The following is a 16,558-nucleotide window of genomic DNA, read 5'->3' as shown; positions in this document are numbered from 1 at the left end:
TCGTTGGATGCTTTCAAGAGAGAGCTGGATAGAGCTCTTAAGGATAGCGGAGTGAGGGGGTATGGGGAGAAGGCAGGAACGGGGTACTGATTGAGAGTGATCAGCCATGATCGCATTGAATGGCGGTGCTGGCTCGAAGGGCTGAATGGCCTACTCCTGCACCTATTGTCTATTGTCTATTGTCTATTGTCCCCAATCAATAACCCGTGCCTACCTTCTCCCCATATCCCTTGATTCCACTAGCCCCGAGAGCTCTATCTAACTCTCTCTTAAATCTATCCAGTGATTTGGCCTCCACTGCCCTCAGTGGCAGAGAATTCCACAAATTCACAAATCTCTGGGTGAAAAGGTTTTTTCTCACCTCAGTTTTAAATGGCCTCCCCTTTATTCTAAGACTGTGGCCCCTGGTTCTGGACTCGCCCAACATTGGGAACATTTTTCCTGCATCTAGCCTGTCCAGTCCTTTTATAATTTTATATGTTTCGATAAGATCCCCTCTCATCCTTCTAAACTCCAGTGAATACCAGCCTAGTCTTTTCAATCTTTCCTCATATGCCAGTCCCACCATCCCAGGGATCAATCTCGTGAACCTACGTTGCACTGCCTCAATTACAAGGATGTCCTTGTAACCCTCAAACCTGTATGTCTTGTAGAGTGTGGGAGGAAACCGAAGATCTCGGAGCAAACCCACGCAGGTCACGGGGAGAACGTACAAACTCCGTACAGACAGCACCCGTAATCGGGATCGAACCCGGGTCTCCGGCGCTGCATTCGCTGTAAGGCAGCAACTCTACCGCTGCGCCACCGTGTCGCCGATGGTTTTGTTTAGATAAGCAGACAGTTGGAACAAAGGCCAGAGATAAGGACAGAAGGGTTTATAGAGTTATGAAGCCTGAGGAAAGAAATTAATGGGGAGGTGGGGAGGAGGGTGGAGAGGAGAAGTAGGTGGGAGTCCAGGTGAGGCACAAGAAAGGAGGGGGGGGGGAGAAATAAGAGAGGGAATGGCTTTGGGGGTGGGGGCGGTGAGAGGTTGTCTAAATGACCTCCAGTTAGTTTTGCAAGCGGAAGGGGTCAACAGAGAAGTTGTTGAGGATGCTGACCCAGTGTGTGGCTTTATGGGCTGTGAGTATTGTGTAAAATGTTGGCCGCAGCTGAACATTGCAGGGGAACTATCAGTAGCTCACCACTTCCCATATGTGGTAGTGTTTTCTCGCTCGTGCCTCCACAAACCTATCACCATCCAAGGTCACGCACTGTCTCCCTAGAGCTGCAATAGGCAGGGCTGAGCACACAACGTCGGTTTAATGTTCCAGTAAAGTTGCTGATGAAGTTCTAGACGGCGGTCTCCACAGGAATGCAAATCCGCCCCCAGTTCACCAAGGAGGCCAAGGATGGTTCAGTTTAGTTCTTCAGAGATACAGCGCTGAAACAGGTCCTTCGGCCCAACAGGTCCGTGCCAACCAGCGATCCCCGCACACTAACACTATCCCGACACACTAGGGACAATTTACAATTACACCAAGCCAATTAACCTACAAACCTGTACGTCTTTGGAGTGGGAGGAAACCAGAGATCCCGGGGATAACCCACACAGGCCACGATGAGAACGTACAAACTCCGTACAGACAGCACCCGAGGTCAGAATCGAACTTGGGTCTCTAGCGCTGTAAGGCAGCAACTCTACCGCTGCGCCACCGTGCCGCCCCAGAGTGAATTGAAGAGAAACCAGGCTGGGAATTGGAACAAAGAAGCAAAAGATAACCAGGATAATCAATGACAAGGAAGAAAGAAGAATAATAAATTAGCTATTAGTATAAAAACTAATTGTAACCATTACGACATGAAAACTGAAAAGAAGAGAAAAATTATTCTTGGTTCCTTGGAAGATGTGGCACGGATGTTTACAGGGGGAACAATGAGATGGGAAATAAAGACATTAAATAGAAATATTGCACTTGTCTTCACAATGGCCCCTTAAAAAGATATTAAAAAACATTCATGAGGGAGTATGAGACAAGGAGGCAAAGGGGTGGAAGGACCAATGATTATCCCCAGGGTAAAGCACCAGGCAAACTAACTGGACCAAAGACTTTGTAGTGTAGGAGGAAACTGGAGCACGTGGAGAAAATGGCCAGGGACAGCACAGTGGTACAGCGGTAATGTTGCTGCCTCACAGCAGTGGTAGAGCAGTAGTGTTGCTGCCTCACAGTGGTGGTACAGCGGTAGTGTTGCTGCCTCACAGTGGTGGTAGAGCAGTAGTGTTGTTGCCTCACAGTGGTGGTACAGCGGTAGTGTTGCTGCCTCACAGCGGTGGCACAGCGGTAGTGTTGCTGCCTCACAGCGGTGGCACAGCGGTAGTGTTGCTGCCTCACAGTGGTGGTAGAGCAGTAGTGTTGCTGCCTCACAGTGGTGGTACAGCGGTAGTGTTGCTGCCTCACAGTGGCAGAGTCCCGGGTTCGATCCTGCCTTATGGAGTTTGTACGTTCTCCCTGTGACCATGTGGGTTTTCTCCAGTTGTTCCAGTTTCCAGGTCTGTATGTTAATTGGCTTCAGTAAATTTGTAAAATGTCCTTAGTGTGTAGGATAATAGACAATAGACAATAGGTGCAGGAGGAGGCCATTCGGCCCTTCGAGTCAGCACCGCTATTCAATGTGATCATGGCTGATCATTCTCAATCAGTACCCCGTTCCTGCCTTCTCCCCATACCCCCTGACTCCGCTATCCTTAAGAGCTCTATCTAGCTCTCTCTTGAATGCATTCAGAAAATTGGCCTCCACTGCCTTCTGAGGCAGAGAATTCCACAGATTCACAACTCTCTGACTGAAAAAGTTTTTCCTCATCTCCGTTCTAAATGGCCTACCCCTTATTCTTAAACTGTGGCCCCTGGTTCTGGACTCCCCCAACATTGGGAACATGTTTCCTGCCTCTAACGTGCCCTTAATAATCTTATACGTTTCGATAAGATCTCCTCTCATCCTTCTAAATTCCAGTGTATACAAGCCTAATCGCTCCAGTCTTTCAACATATGATAGTCCCGCCATTCCGGCAATTAACCTAGTAAACCTACGCTGCACGCCCTCAATAGCAATCGTGTTAGTGTCCTGGGTGTTCAGCGGTTGTTGCGCTCGGCGGGCCGAAGGGCCAGAAGAAAGCTAATGGCATGTTGGCCTTCTTAGCGAGAGGATTTGAGAATAGGAGCAGGAGGTCCTACTGCAATTGTACAGGGCCCTGGTGAGACCACACCTGGAGTTTTGGTCTCCTAATTTGAAGAAGGATATTCTTGCTATTGAGGGAATGCAGCGTAGGTTCACCAGGTTAATTCCCGGGATGGCGGGACCGACATATGATGAAAGAATGGGTTGACTGAGCTTGTATTCATTGAAATTTAGGATGAGAGGGGATCTTATCGAAACATGTAAAATTCTTAAGGGATTAGACAAGCTAGATGCAGGAAAAATGTTCCCCATGTTGGGGGAGTCCAGAACCAGGGGCCACAGTTTAAGTATAAGGGCATTTAGGACTGAGATGAGGAAAAACCTCTTCACCCCGAGAGTTGTGAATCTGTGGAATTCTCTGCCATGGAAGGCAGTGGAGGCCGATTCACTGGATGTTTTGAAGAGAGAGTTAGATTTCGCTCTTGGGGCTTAATGGAATCAAGGGATATGGGGGGTAAAGCAGGAACGGGGTACTGATTTTATATGATCAGCCATGATCATATTGAATGGCGGTGCTGGCAGGAAGGGTGAGTGGCCTACTCCTGCACCTATTTTCAATGTTTCTATGTTTCCGTGCTATATCTCGAAAGTCAGGCAGCATCTGCAGAGTGAAGCGCAGTTAATGTTTCAAGTTGCTGACATTTAATTCGGACATCAGTGAGAGTGGAGGGTGGGGTTGAGGATGTGGGCACTTGTCCCGACCGTATGGGCACTTGTCACGACTGTGTGGGCACTTGTCACGACTTGTAGCTGTGTCCCGACCGTGTGGGCACTTGTCACGACTGTGTGGGCACTTGTCACGACCATGTGGGCACTTGTCACGACTGTGTGGGCACTGTGACCGTGTGGGCACTTGTCCCGACCGTGTAGGCACTTGTCCCGACTGTTTGGGCACTTGTCACGACTGTGTGGGCACTTGTCACGACCGGGTGGGCACTGTGACCGGGTGGGCACTTGTTCCGACTGTGTGGGCACTTGTCCCGACTTGTAGCTGTGTCCCGACTGTGTGGGCACTTGTCCCGACTGAGGATGACTCCTGTGTTTTCCGACAGATGCGGGTTTGCGTGCTGCGAATGAGGCTGAAGGTAACCTGAGTATGGCGATCAAGGGTGAGTTCCCTTTTACATTTCTGCTTGGAAAAACCATTCCATGGAATCATAGATTGGAAAACACAGCCGGTCTCCATTCAGGTCCAGCCAATCTTTATCACTGCTGAGGGCAGTCGATTCAATTAACTGCACACCCACCTTCCTTCTTCAAGGTGCTGCATGTTTTCCCACTTTTAGCATTTATCCAGAAGGTAGACTCAAAATGTTGGAGTAAGGGAGTTAGATGTGGCCCTTGTGGCTAAAGGGATCAGGGGGTATGGAGAGAAGGCAGGTACGGGATACTGAGTTGGATGATCAGCCATGATCATATTGAATGGCGGTGCAGGTTCGAAGGGCCGAATGGCCTACTCCTGCACCTATTTTCTATGTTTCTATGTTTCTAACTCAGCGGGACAGGCAGCATCTCTGGAGAGAAGAAATGGGTGACGTTTCGGGTTGAGACCCTCCTTCAGAAGAAGCTTCTCGACCTGAAACGTCACCCATTCCTTCTCTCCAGAGATGCTGCCTGTCCCGCTGAGTTACTCCAGCATTTTGTGTTTATCTTCGGTTTAAACCAGCATCTGCAGTTCCTTTCTACGCTTTTAGCATTTATCCAATTCCTTTTAAAAAACCCAAACGATTTTGTTCTACATCCAACTGTTCGATGTTTAATTTTACACCCAACAAGCCATTGAATTCCAGATCAGATCTACTCACTTGATATAAACTATTTTTTATCAAGTTGTTTTTGCTATTCTTCTTAAACCTGTATTCTGTGGATCTTTCCCTTCCACCATCACAAGGAGTTGCTCCATGGTCTGTTAACAAATTTGATGAAGTTGAACACCTATATTTAGTTTAGAGAAAGTGTGTGGAAACAGACCCTTCGGCCCACTGAGTACACACCGACCATCAATCACCCATTCACTAGCTCTGTGTTACCCCACTTTTCCACCTTACACACTAGGGACGGTTTAGGGAAGCCAATTAACCTACAAACCTGCATGTGTTTGGAGTGTGGGAGGAAACCGGAGCACCCGGGGAAATCCAACTCAGTCACAGGGAGAACGTACAAACCACACAGCCACCACCCGAGGTCAGGATGGAACCTGGGTCTGTGGTGTTAACATAGAAAATATGTGCAGGAGGAGGCCATTCAGCCCCTCGAGCCAGCACCGCCATTCATTGTGATCGTGGCTGATCGTCCACAATGATGTGTGTTGTGTTGTGAGGCAGGAACTCTACCACTGGTCCACTGTGCCAGCCAGCTCTTCTGCTCCTCACAGGGTGGCACCATCAGCAGTGGCTGCCTCACCAACAATCTGTCTGTCCTTTCTTCTTTTTGTTATGTTTAGTACGTGTTAATAAGTATATCGTAGTGTTCCTTGGTTTGTTTTATGTGGGGGGGGGGGGAGTGGGGGTTGGGGGAAACTTTTTTTCAATCTCTTACTTCGACGGAGGTGCGATTTTTCTCGGTATCGTATCTCCGTCCCGTCTGCGGCCTAACGTCGTGGAGTTGGCGGTCTTTGCTGGAGACCGACCGGCCCTCCAAGCCGCGGGAGTCTGCGCGACTTTAACATCGTGGAGCTTGCCGGGGATCGAAGCTCCAACCGCGGGGCCTGTGGTCTGTAACATCGTGAAGGCCGCGGTCTCTGGTAAGAAGAGGCCGACTCAGGAGCTCCATGCCGCGGAGAGAGTTTCAACCGCACCGACGCAGGAGTTTCGGTCACCCCAACGGGTGGCTTCAATCTTTAATTGCCCCGACTGCAGAAGGTTCGACTGGCCCGACCACGGGAGAACAAAGAGGAAGCGGATTGAACTTTATTGCCTTCCATCACAGTGAGGAACGTGGAATCCACTGTGGTGGATGTTTACGCTAACTTTTATGTGGGTGTGTGTCATGTTGCTTTTCACTTAGTATGGCTGTATGGTAACTCAAATTCCACTGGACCTTAATTGGTACATGTGACAATAAACTGACCTTGAAACCTTGAACCTTGAACTCTTCTGTTCCTCACAGAACGTTCTCCACATAACAAAATCATAAAATTGTCACAGTACAGAACAAGGCCATTCAGTCCATCAAGTCTCTGCTGACTTCTCGTGGGATGATCCGATTGATCCCATTGTTCTGCTCATGCTCCACAGACTCAAGTGTAAAGCCTGGCGTTCCCCAACCCTGTGTCAGTGAGTTCCAGACGATCCCCACCCTCTGCACAGAGAAAGTTCCCTCATGTCAATCCTGTATCTTTTATCCAACAATATTAAACCAGTGCCCAGGCTGCCTGAGGGATCTGCCAATGGGAATTGCTTCCCGATGTCTATTCCCACAAAGCCATGAATCTATATATAACTCCGCAGTCAAACCTCCTTACTCTTCGGGGACCATTCTCGGCTTCTTGTATCTAACGTTGTAGTTGAAACTATATGTGGCACAGTGGCGCAGCGGTAGAGTTGCTGCCTTACAGCACCAGGGGCCTGGTTCAATCCTGACTCTGGGCGCTGTCTGTACGGGGTTTGTACGTTCTGCCTGTGACCGCGTGGGTTTTCTCCAGGTGCTCCAGTTTCCTCCCAAGATATAACCACAAGTTTGTAGGTTAATTGACTTCTGCAAAAATTGTCAATTGTCCCTGTTGTGTATGATAGTGCTGGTAACTGTACCCCAGTGCGTTTTATATACGTTCAACATCAATTCCCCGTTTTTTTAATACTCTTTGCCTCTGTCATGAATCCCAGAGTCCCAAATGCTTCCAAGACATATTGCTAGCTTCAAGGATATGCACAGATTATCATCCAAAACCTTTTGTTCCTTCACAGACGTTCAGTGGACAATGTCTCAACGTACTCCTGCTACCACAGTGTATCACCTCACACTTCACTGGGTTCAATACATTCTGCCACACTAACTATGTCCTCTTGCATTATGCTGCCACATTTACAAACTGTGTGTCATCCGGAGGTTTGGACATGTTATTAATTCCCCAAGAATGGGTTTAAAAGGAAATCCAAAGACCGAAGATCGGAAATATGTGGTAAATAATAACTGACTGTTTCTGTACTCCCCCCCCCCCCCCCCCAGGCAATGTGTCACGGAGTCCGAATCAGTCAAAGTCATTGGGGTAAGTCGAGGTTGAACTCACTCTGTTGCTTGCAAGCAAGATACGTTGCTGAGCTGCTGCCTCACAACACCAGAGACGCAGGTTCGATCCTGGCCTCGGCTGCTGTACATGTGGAGTTTAAGAATAGAGATGAATAGACAACAGCACGAGTATTTATTCACAAAATGCTGGAGTAACTCAGCGGGTCAGGCAGCAACTCAGGAGAGAAGGAATGGGTGACGTTTCGGGTCGAGACCCTTCAATACCTTCGATTTCATCATATCATATCATATCATATATATACAGCCGGAAACAGGCCTTTTTCGGCCCACCAAGTCCGCGCCGCCCAGCGATCCCCGTACATTAACACTATCCTACACCCACTAGGGACAATTTTTACATTTACCCAGCCAATTAACCTACATACCTGTACGTCTTTGGAGTGTGGGAGGAAACCGAAGATCTCGGAGAAAACCCACGCAGGTCACGGGGAGAACGTACAAACTCCTTACAGTGCAGCACCCGTAGTCAGGATCGAACCTGAGTCTCCGGCGCTGCATTCGCTGTAAAGCAGCAACTCTACCGCTGCGCTACCGTGCCGCATCTGCAGTTATTTTCTTACAGCACGAGTAGGTCATTTAGCCCTTTGTGTCCTTTAGATTTCGGCCCAACCTGTCCATGCCAACCAAGATGCCCCATCTACACTGGTCCAACTTGTCCACTTCTCTGTTTAATACATTTATGATCAATCATTTACCTCAGTGCCACCTGCCTATCCTACCAGCAATCACCCATTCACACCAGTTCCATGTTATTCCAATTTCTCTTCCACTCCCTACACACTAAGGGCAATTTACAGAGAGCCAATTAACCTACAAACACAAACCTCTTGGGGAGGACAATGAAGCATCTGGAGGAACCTCGGGTCTCTGGCGCTGTGAGGCAGCAGCTATACCAACTGCACCACTGTGCCACCCTAATTTAGTTAATGGATGTAAACAAGAGATTTAAAATATGAATGAGTTTAACTCTAACTTTAGATAGTTCCTCTGTCAATAGACAATAGATGCAGGAGGAGGCCGTTCGGCCCTTCGAGCCAGCACCACCATTCAATGTGATCATGGCTGACCATTCTCAATCAGTACCCCGTTCCTGCCTTCTCCCCATACCCCCTGACTCCGCTATCCTTAAGAGCTCTATCTAGCTCGCTCTTGAATGCATTCAGAGAATTGGCCTCCACTGCCTTCTGAGGCAGAGAATTCCACAGATCCACAACTCTCTGACTGAAAAAGTTTTTCCTCATCTCAGTTCTCTTCCCCTCCCCCTTCCCAGTTCTCCCACGGTCTTCCTGTCTCCACCTATATCCTTTCTTTGTTCCAACCCCCTGACATCAGTCTGAAGAAGGGTCTCGACCCGAAACGTCACCCATTCCTTCTCTCCTGAGATGCTGCCTGACCTGCTGAGTTACTCCAGCATTTTGTGAATAAATACCTTCGATTAGTTTCCCGCTGTTTCAGTTACCATGACTGACTCTTTTTCTCTAAATTTCTCAGCTCTTCAATGAAGTGAAACTTTCTGGTCGATGGAGAAAATAAAATTAATTTGCTCCATCTTATCACGTACTTGTTGTCCTGGGACCTCACTGTCTGTTTCTGCTGTTGATCATGTCCTCTGCTAGTCTGTTCTTGACCTCTGGTTCCTCTCCTTTCTTCCTGCTGTTAATGGCCTCCTCTGTACTGGCCCTACTCTGGGTCACTGCCAGTCACTGGATCCACTGGCCCTACTCTGGGTCACTGCCAGTCACTGGATCTACTGGCCCTACTCTGGGTCACTGCCACTCACTGGGTCCACTGGCCCTACTCTGGGTCACTGCCGCGCACTGGGTCCACTGGCCCTACTCTGGGTAACTGCCACTCACTGGGTCCACTGGCCCTACTCTGGGTCACTGCCAGTCACTGGGTCCACTGGCCTTACTCTGGGTCACTGCCACTCACTGGGTCCACTGGCCCTACTCTGGGTCACTGCCAGTCACTGGGTCCACTGGCCCTAATCTGGGTCACTGCCACTCACTGGATCTACTGGCCCTACTCTGGGTCACTGCCACTCACTGGGTCCACTGGCCCTACTCTGGGTCACTGCCACTCACTGGGTCCACTGGCCCTTCTCTGGGTCACTGCCACTCACTGGGTCCACTGGCCCTACTCTGGGTCACTGCCACTCACTGGGTCCACTGGCCCTACCCTGGGTCACTGCCAGTCACTGGGTCCACTGGCCTTACTCTGGGTCACTGCCACTCACTGGGTCCACTGGCCCTACTCTGGGTCACTGCCAGTCACTGGGTCCACTGGCCCTAATCTGGGTCACTGCCACTCTTGAGTGTGAGATTTGCAGGTGAATAATTCACCAGAAGCTCATGGCGTTGACAGTTCTCGAAGATGAACCTGTGTTGATATTTTGAGTCATAGAGTCATGAACTTATACAGCATAGAAACAGGCCCTTTGGCCCAACTATTCCAAGCTAAACAAAATGCCCCATCTACACTGGTCCCATTTGACCCATATACTTCTAAACTCAGTCTGAAGAAGGGTGTCGACCCGAAACGTCACCCATTCCTTCTCTCCCAAGATGCTGCCTGACCCGCTGAGTTGCTCCAGCATTTTGTGTCCACCTCTAAACTCTGCCTGTCCGCTTTACATCATGAAGTACTTGTTGAGACTTGCAGGGACTAGTTCCTTGGAAGTACATGCAGGGTGGCACAGTGGCGCAGTGGTAGAATTGCTGGTAGAATTGCTGCCTCACAGCGCCAGAGACCCGAGTTTGATCCTGACTATGGTTTCTGTCTGTATGGAGTTTGTACGTTCTCCCTGTGACCGCGTGGGGTTTGTCCGGGTGCTCTGGCTTCCTCCCACATTCCAAAGATGTGCAGGTTTGCAGGTTAATTGGCTTCTGTAAATTGTCCCTAGTGTGTAGGATAGAACTAGTGTTGGGGTGATTGTGGGTTAGCACGGACTTGGTGGGCCGAAGAACCTGTTTCCATGCTGCATCGCTAAAACTAAAACTAAAAAAATATATAGATTCTCAGAAATCAGTCCCTTGACATTTAGCCTAAATATCTCCATTGAGAACAGGCCGTTGAATTTCCAGTGAATAGTTTCTTGGGGTTATTGGGACTTATGCTGAATGCTTCACAGAAAGAACAGGTTACAAAGATTCACTCTGCCTGCTGGAAGTGAAGTATGGGCATTTGCGCGGTATACTTACAATATTATTATAATATTTTTTTCTAGCATCTCTCAGATACTGGATTTATACCAGGAGGACCCGGAAGATATTCTGTACAACCTTGGCTTTGGAATGGAAGAGCCGAATATTACAGCAAAAATTCCGCCTCGCTTTTTCAGCTACACCTCCCATGCGAATGGAATTAACTTCAGGGTCTTCTTGGAAGCTCAGGTGAAGAGACTGGGGGAGGAAAATCCCAGTTACACACTCGCAAGTGAGTTACAAATTAATGACAAGGATGGAAGTGCACCAAGGGACACAAAATGCTGGAGTAACTCAGCAGGTCAGGCAGCTTCTCAGGAGAGAAGGAATGGGTGACCTTTCAGGTCGAGACCCTTCTTCAGACTTCTGAAGAAGGGTCTCGACCCGAAATGTGATCAGCCTGAAGAAGGGTCTCGATCCGAAACGTCACCCATTCCCTTTCTCCTGAGATGCTGCCTGACCCGCTGAGTTACTCCAGCATTTTGTGTCTACCTTCGATTTAAACCAGCATCTGCAGTTATTTTCCTAGAAGGCTTACCTTTCTGTGACTCTAATGGAAATAGTTCTCCCACAGAAATTGGTACCTCCAACCCCAATTACTGCCATTCATGATTTGATGTATAACTTGTCCATTGAGAATCTGGAGACAAACATCACTAAAGCTCTAGCCCAAGTCTTAAGGCTCTAGAGCTGCAACCCTCCCCTTGAAACTCGAATGTCATCTCTCCACAGATGATGCTCCAGAGTACTCTGCAATAGGAGTACAGTCACTTTAACTCACAGCTCATGCACCAGTATTTCACCATTGATACTTCAATATCAACCTCTAACAGTGATGATAGACACAAAATGCTGGAGTAACTCAGCAGGTCAGGCCAGTGAGTGGGACAAGGGCTTCCTATTGACCCTGCTTGTTTGTCCTTGTTTTCCAGGTCGTTTCCGGCAAATTGAGGTCCTGACGACCATGGCGAACGCCCTGACCTCACTCTACTCCCGTGTCTCCAAAAGGCCGGTGATGAAGATCGGTCCTGCCCACCAGTTCTCCTTCAGTCCCGAGAAGTCCAAGGAATGGCAGGAAGGGAAGCACCCGGGAGGCAAAGCAGTTCAGAAACTGCGGAAAACGATTACCAAGTTGTGCTTGTACGGAGCGCCCAAGGAGCTGGGCAATCCGAAGCAAAGGAAAGAAACGACAGGCAAAGCAAGCTCGGGGCTGGATCAGTCTGAAGGTTGCCCTGCAAAGGTGGACTGTGTGAAAACCAAGCCTCAAGGCTCAGGAGAAGGTTGTGAACAGGCCTTCGATCCTCGAGACGGACAAATCTTAGAGAGTCCACACCCCAAGGGGGAAGAGGTTCAGCAATCTAGCGGGGGCATGACCAAGAAGACGTCGAATGCAGAATCCGGGAAGTCCAAACTTGACTCCCTCAACACAACGCCAACGGCACCCCAGTCTCCGGGAATGGAGTTTCCCCACGAACACTCGGAGTGCTCCAAACCCATGCCATCACCCTCGGAGCAGGAGGTCGTTCCCAACTCTGGTGGCTCAGAGGACCTGCACATCAATGCACAGGAGTCAACGCATCTCATGATTTCCCCAGAGCTACCAGAGCAGCCCAACACATCGCCTGCAAGTCCAGAATACCTTGCAAACGGAGGTTTGCAGGGGGGGACATGATACCAATGTAGGCAGGATGAGTTTTAATCCTTGGACCAGTCAGCGATTGGTTTCTCGGGGATATGTCTGATGCGAAACTAATAAATACGTCAAGCCAAAATCACCAAGGATTAGATGCCCTGCAGCATCCCACTCTCCTCTTCATCCCTGGATAAAAAAACTTGACTTTCAACGCAAATCACGATGTGTTTATAAAACGAAGGCAAAAGCAAAAGGGACCGTTCAAAACAAAGAACCACAGGCAGCATTTTGCCTGTTAGTGAACTGCTGTCCCAGTAGTAAGGGTGGTGATGTGAGAGTTTGCTGTACTCTATAACCACACACGATGATTTATAAAACCATCGAAAAGCAGGGGTGCATCGAGTGGAGCTGCTGCCTCACAATGCCGGAGTCCCGGGTTCGATCCTGACCTCGGGTGCTGTCTGTGTGGAGTTGTCATGCTCTGCCAATGACCACGTGGGTTTCTTATGGGTGCTCTGGTTTCCTCCCACCTCCCAAAGACGCGTGGGTTTGTGGGTCAGTTGACCTCGGTAAATTGTCCCAGCGTTTAGGGAGTGGATGTGAAGGTGGAATAACATAGAACTAGTGTGAACGGGGTGCTCGATGGTCAGCATGGATTTGGTGGGTCGAAGGGCCTGTTTCCATGCTGTATCTTACAATCTAACAAGAGCAAATCTGCATTAGATTTTTCAAAGAAAAATCCAAGTATTTCCCCCAACCTTGCTCTTTGCCAATATCCTTGTGATCTTTTATTATTTCTCTTTGCCAATATCCTTGTGATCTTTCATTAATTCATTGACTCATTTCTGAAACTTCCCATTGAGTCCATATCACCAAATATCATATCATATCATCCCAAATCCTGACACATTTGCAAAATTGATTTAAAAAAAAAATCTTCATATCACTTCTGGCTCTTCCCATCAACACCTTACCAGCAGAGAAAAGTGCGGTTTCCACTGCACTTGCTCCTGCCATCTCCGCTCTCAAACTCTCCAGGAATGTTGTAATGGGTAGCAGCGATTACACAGTGGTGCAGCTCGTGAAGCCTCACCCCACAGTCACAGTGACCCAGCTTTAATCCTCATCACCCCTGCTGCCTGTGCGGAGTTTGCATGTTCCCCCTGTCATCCGGATATCCTCTGGGTGCTCTGACTTTCTCCGGCATCCCATAAAGTATGAATTAGCAATGTAATTGGGCATCAAAATCGCCCCAAGTGTGTAGTTGTTTGAACGTAGGGAGAATAAAATGGGAATTGTGTAAATGGTTGCTTCATTAACGTCATGGAGTCAGTGATCCCAAGGCTCTTTACAAAGCTGTGACTTCATAATTGCATCAACAGTTGTAGAATGCATTAAACTACATTTTTTTAATGGTACAGATTTAACACCAGTTTCTGATTTTTATTTTGCACCAAGTATCTCTGTTTATAAAACTAGTGATCCAATACGCTTGCGAAGTGATTTTTTTAGATTTAGAGATACAGCGCAGAAACAGGCCCTTCGGCCCACCGGGTCTGTGCCGCCCAGCGATCCCCGCACACTAACACTATCCTATACCCACTACAGACAATTTTTACATTTGCCCAGCCAATTAACCTGCGTACCTGTACGTCTTTCGAGTGTGGGAGGAAACCGAAGATCTCGGAGAAAACCCACGCTGGGGAGAACGTGCAAACTCCGTACAGACGGCACCCGTAATCAGGATCGAACCTAAGTCTCCGGCACTGCATTCGCTGTAAGGCAGCAACTCTACCGCTGCGCCACCGTGCCACCCTGTTAGCCAACCCTTCCAAACAAACATGGCCTGTCTCTTGCATCGTTCGACCAACATTGTCTCCCCTCATCCTTCCTTGCAACATAAATCACCTCAAATCCTTAACCTTTGACTTCTGCCTGCCACTTCTTTGGGGTTTCACAGGCGTTAACGTTCTCACACAGACCATTTAGTGGATTGCCGACTGTTTATTACACTTTCACGTTGAGCGGTTTATGCTGTATTTAGTTTAGTTTAGTTTATTGTCACGTGTACCGAGGTACAGTGAAAAGCTGTTTTATTGAGTGCTATCCAGTTAGTGTAAAGACTGTACGTGATTACAATCAAACCGCCCACAGTGTACAGTTGCAGGATGCAGGGAATAACGTTTAGTGCAAGATTAGGTCCAGAAAAGTCCGATTGAGGGTCTCCAATGAGGTAGATGGTAGGTCAGGACTGCTCTCTAGTTAGTTATGATGGTTGCCTGTACAGAATTTGTACGTTCCCCCCGTGACCTGCATGGGTTTTCTCCAAGATCTTTAGTTTCCTCCCATACTCCAAAGATGTACAGGTTTGTAGGTTAATTGGCTTGGTATAAATGTAAGTTGTTCCTAGTGTGTGTGGGATAGGGTTAATGTGCGGGGATCGCTGGTCGGTGCGAACTCAGTGGGCCGAAGAGCCTGTTTCCATGCTGTATCGCTGAACTAAACTACTCAAAATTCCATCAAAGAGTTAAAAGAATTCCTGGATGGTGGATAAACCACAGCACTGATGTTCCCAAAGTCTCCTTGAAAAGTATAATGTCTTTGTTAACTCATGATGAGTCACTGGTTCATGAGTGCTCGGAATAAAGGAGGGTTCAGGAAAACACAAACACCTTCAGCATTTATGATAAGAGTGTGTGTCAACATCCAAAACCCATCCCACCCATCCCATCATGGACTACTTGTCCGACTTGTGGCAGAGTCTGCAGATACCAAAGAGGACTCTTCAGCCATCTGAATCGCCACAGGTCTGGATGAGAAGGAAGTTATCCTTAATGCTAAGGGACCGCCTCAGAAGATATCAGTCATGCAGCTGGTAGAGATGCTGCCTCAATGAGAAATGATCTTGGTTCAGGAGAATAAGTAGAATCAGCTTGAGTAGAGAAGAAATAGCAAAACAAATAAATCATTGGTTGAAAAATCGGTAGGTTCAACAATTTGGCGGCCATGTGGTGCAGCGGTAGAGTTGCTGCCTTGCAACGCTTATAGCACCAGAGACCCAGTTCGATCCCTACTACGGGTGCTGTCTGTACGGAGTTTGTACGTGCTCCCCGTGACAGCGTGTGTTTTCTTCGAGATCTTCATTTTCCTCCCACACTCCAAAGATGTACAGGTTTCGTAAGTTAATTGGCTTGGTATAAATGTAAATTGTCCCCAGTGCGTGTAGGATAGTGTTAATGTGCGGGAATCGCTGGTCGTTGCGGACTCGGTGGGACGAAGGACCTGTTTCCGCACTGTGTCTCTAAACTAAACGAACATAAACAAACATAGTAAAAAGTCAGAATTAAAGGTCCTTATCTAAGTACATGAAGGCTTCACAACAGCGTGGTCAAGTTGATCAAGGTTGATGGATGGATGAGGAACGAATGAAGATAACGCAATGATGGTGGGTAATGGTTTAGGATAATGGTCTAATTAAGGGTACCATCAGTAGTCATGAGGATGTCGGATCGTAGAATGTTTTCACTGCTCTTTCCTGCCACAATCTGTCATGGATTCAACTTGGGACCAAGCTATTTTAGGCCCAGACTCCAGTAATGAGGCAGGGCTAATTAATGATCTCAGAGGTACGATTCCTTTGGGAAGAGTAATTGACAGAGGCTAGAATTTCACATTTAGTTTGAAATTGAGAAACTTGCGTCCAAAGTTACGGTCTCAAACGCAAGGGCAGTTACATAGGTTGGAAGAGAGACTTAGCTGACATGATTTTGCAAATTAGATTAAAACAAATGATTCTAGATTTACAACAAAGATGCCATTGACTCTGTCAGAAAAGGGATGTATACATGTTTAACTGAAGTTGTTCAAGATGATATTAGATTTAAGGAAAAAGCTTATGATGCCAAAATGCTATTGGTAAAAATTATTATTATCACACGTACAGTGAATAACTTTGTTTTGCGTACAATCATATCATATCATATCATATATCTACAGCCGGAAACAGGCCTTTTCGGCCCTCCAAGTCCGTGCCGCCCAGTGATCCCCGTACATTAACACTATCCTACACCCACTAGGGACAATTTTTACATTTACCCAGCCAATTAGCCTACATACCTGTACGTCTTTGGAGTGTGGGAGGAAACCGAAGATCTCGGAGAAAACCCACGCAGGTCACGGGGAGAACGTACAAACTCCTTACAGTGCAGCACCCGTAGTCAGGATCGAACCTGAGTCTCCGGCGCTGCATTCGCTGTAA

The 16,558-nt window shown here is 47.9% G+C and overlaps 1 protein-coding gene across 2 annotated transcripts in view; it reads left to right on the top strand.

Annotated features, from left to right (window-relative positions):
* Positions 1 to 13,663, top strand: part of LOC144608702 (uncharacterized) — a 21,122-nt gene extending 7,459 nt beyond the window's left edge. For both annotated transcript variants that reach the window (XM_078426713.1, XM_078426712.1), the window contains 4 exons: positions 4,269 to 4,325; positions 7,384 to 7,423; positions 10,691 to 10,899; positions 11,600 to 13,663. In XM_078426713.1, the coding sequence (XP_078282839.1) occupies positions 4,269 to 4,325; positions 7,384 to 7,423; positions 10,691 to 10,899; positions 11,600 to 12,339 (1,046 nt within the window). In that variant the 3' untranslated portion in view covers positions 12,340 to 13,663. The remainder of the gene's footprint in view (positions 1 to 4,268; positions 4,326 to 7,383; positions 7,424 to 10,690; positions 10,900 to 11,599) is intronic.
* Positions 13,664 to 16,558: the final 2,895 nt, after the last annotated feature.

The sequence above is a fragment of the Rhinoraja longicauda genome, chromosome 32 (assembly GCF_053455715.1).
Source record: "Rhinoraja longicauda isolate Sanriku21f chromosome 32, sRhiLon1.1, whole genome shotgun sequence".
NCBI classification, from domain to species: domain Eukaryota; kingdom Metazoa; phylum Chordata; class Chondrichthyes; order Rajiformes; family Arhynchobatidae; genus Rhinoraja; species Rhinoraja longicauda.
The sequence above is the reverse complement of the archived record's forward strand: the minus strand, read 5'-3'. Positions and strand labels throughout refer to the sequence as shown.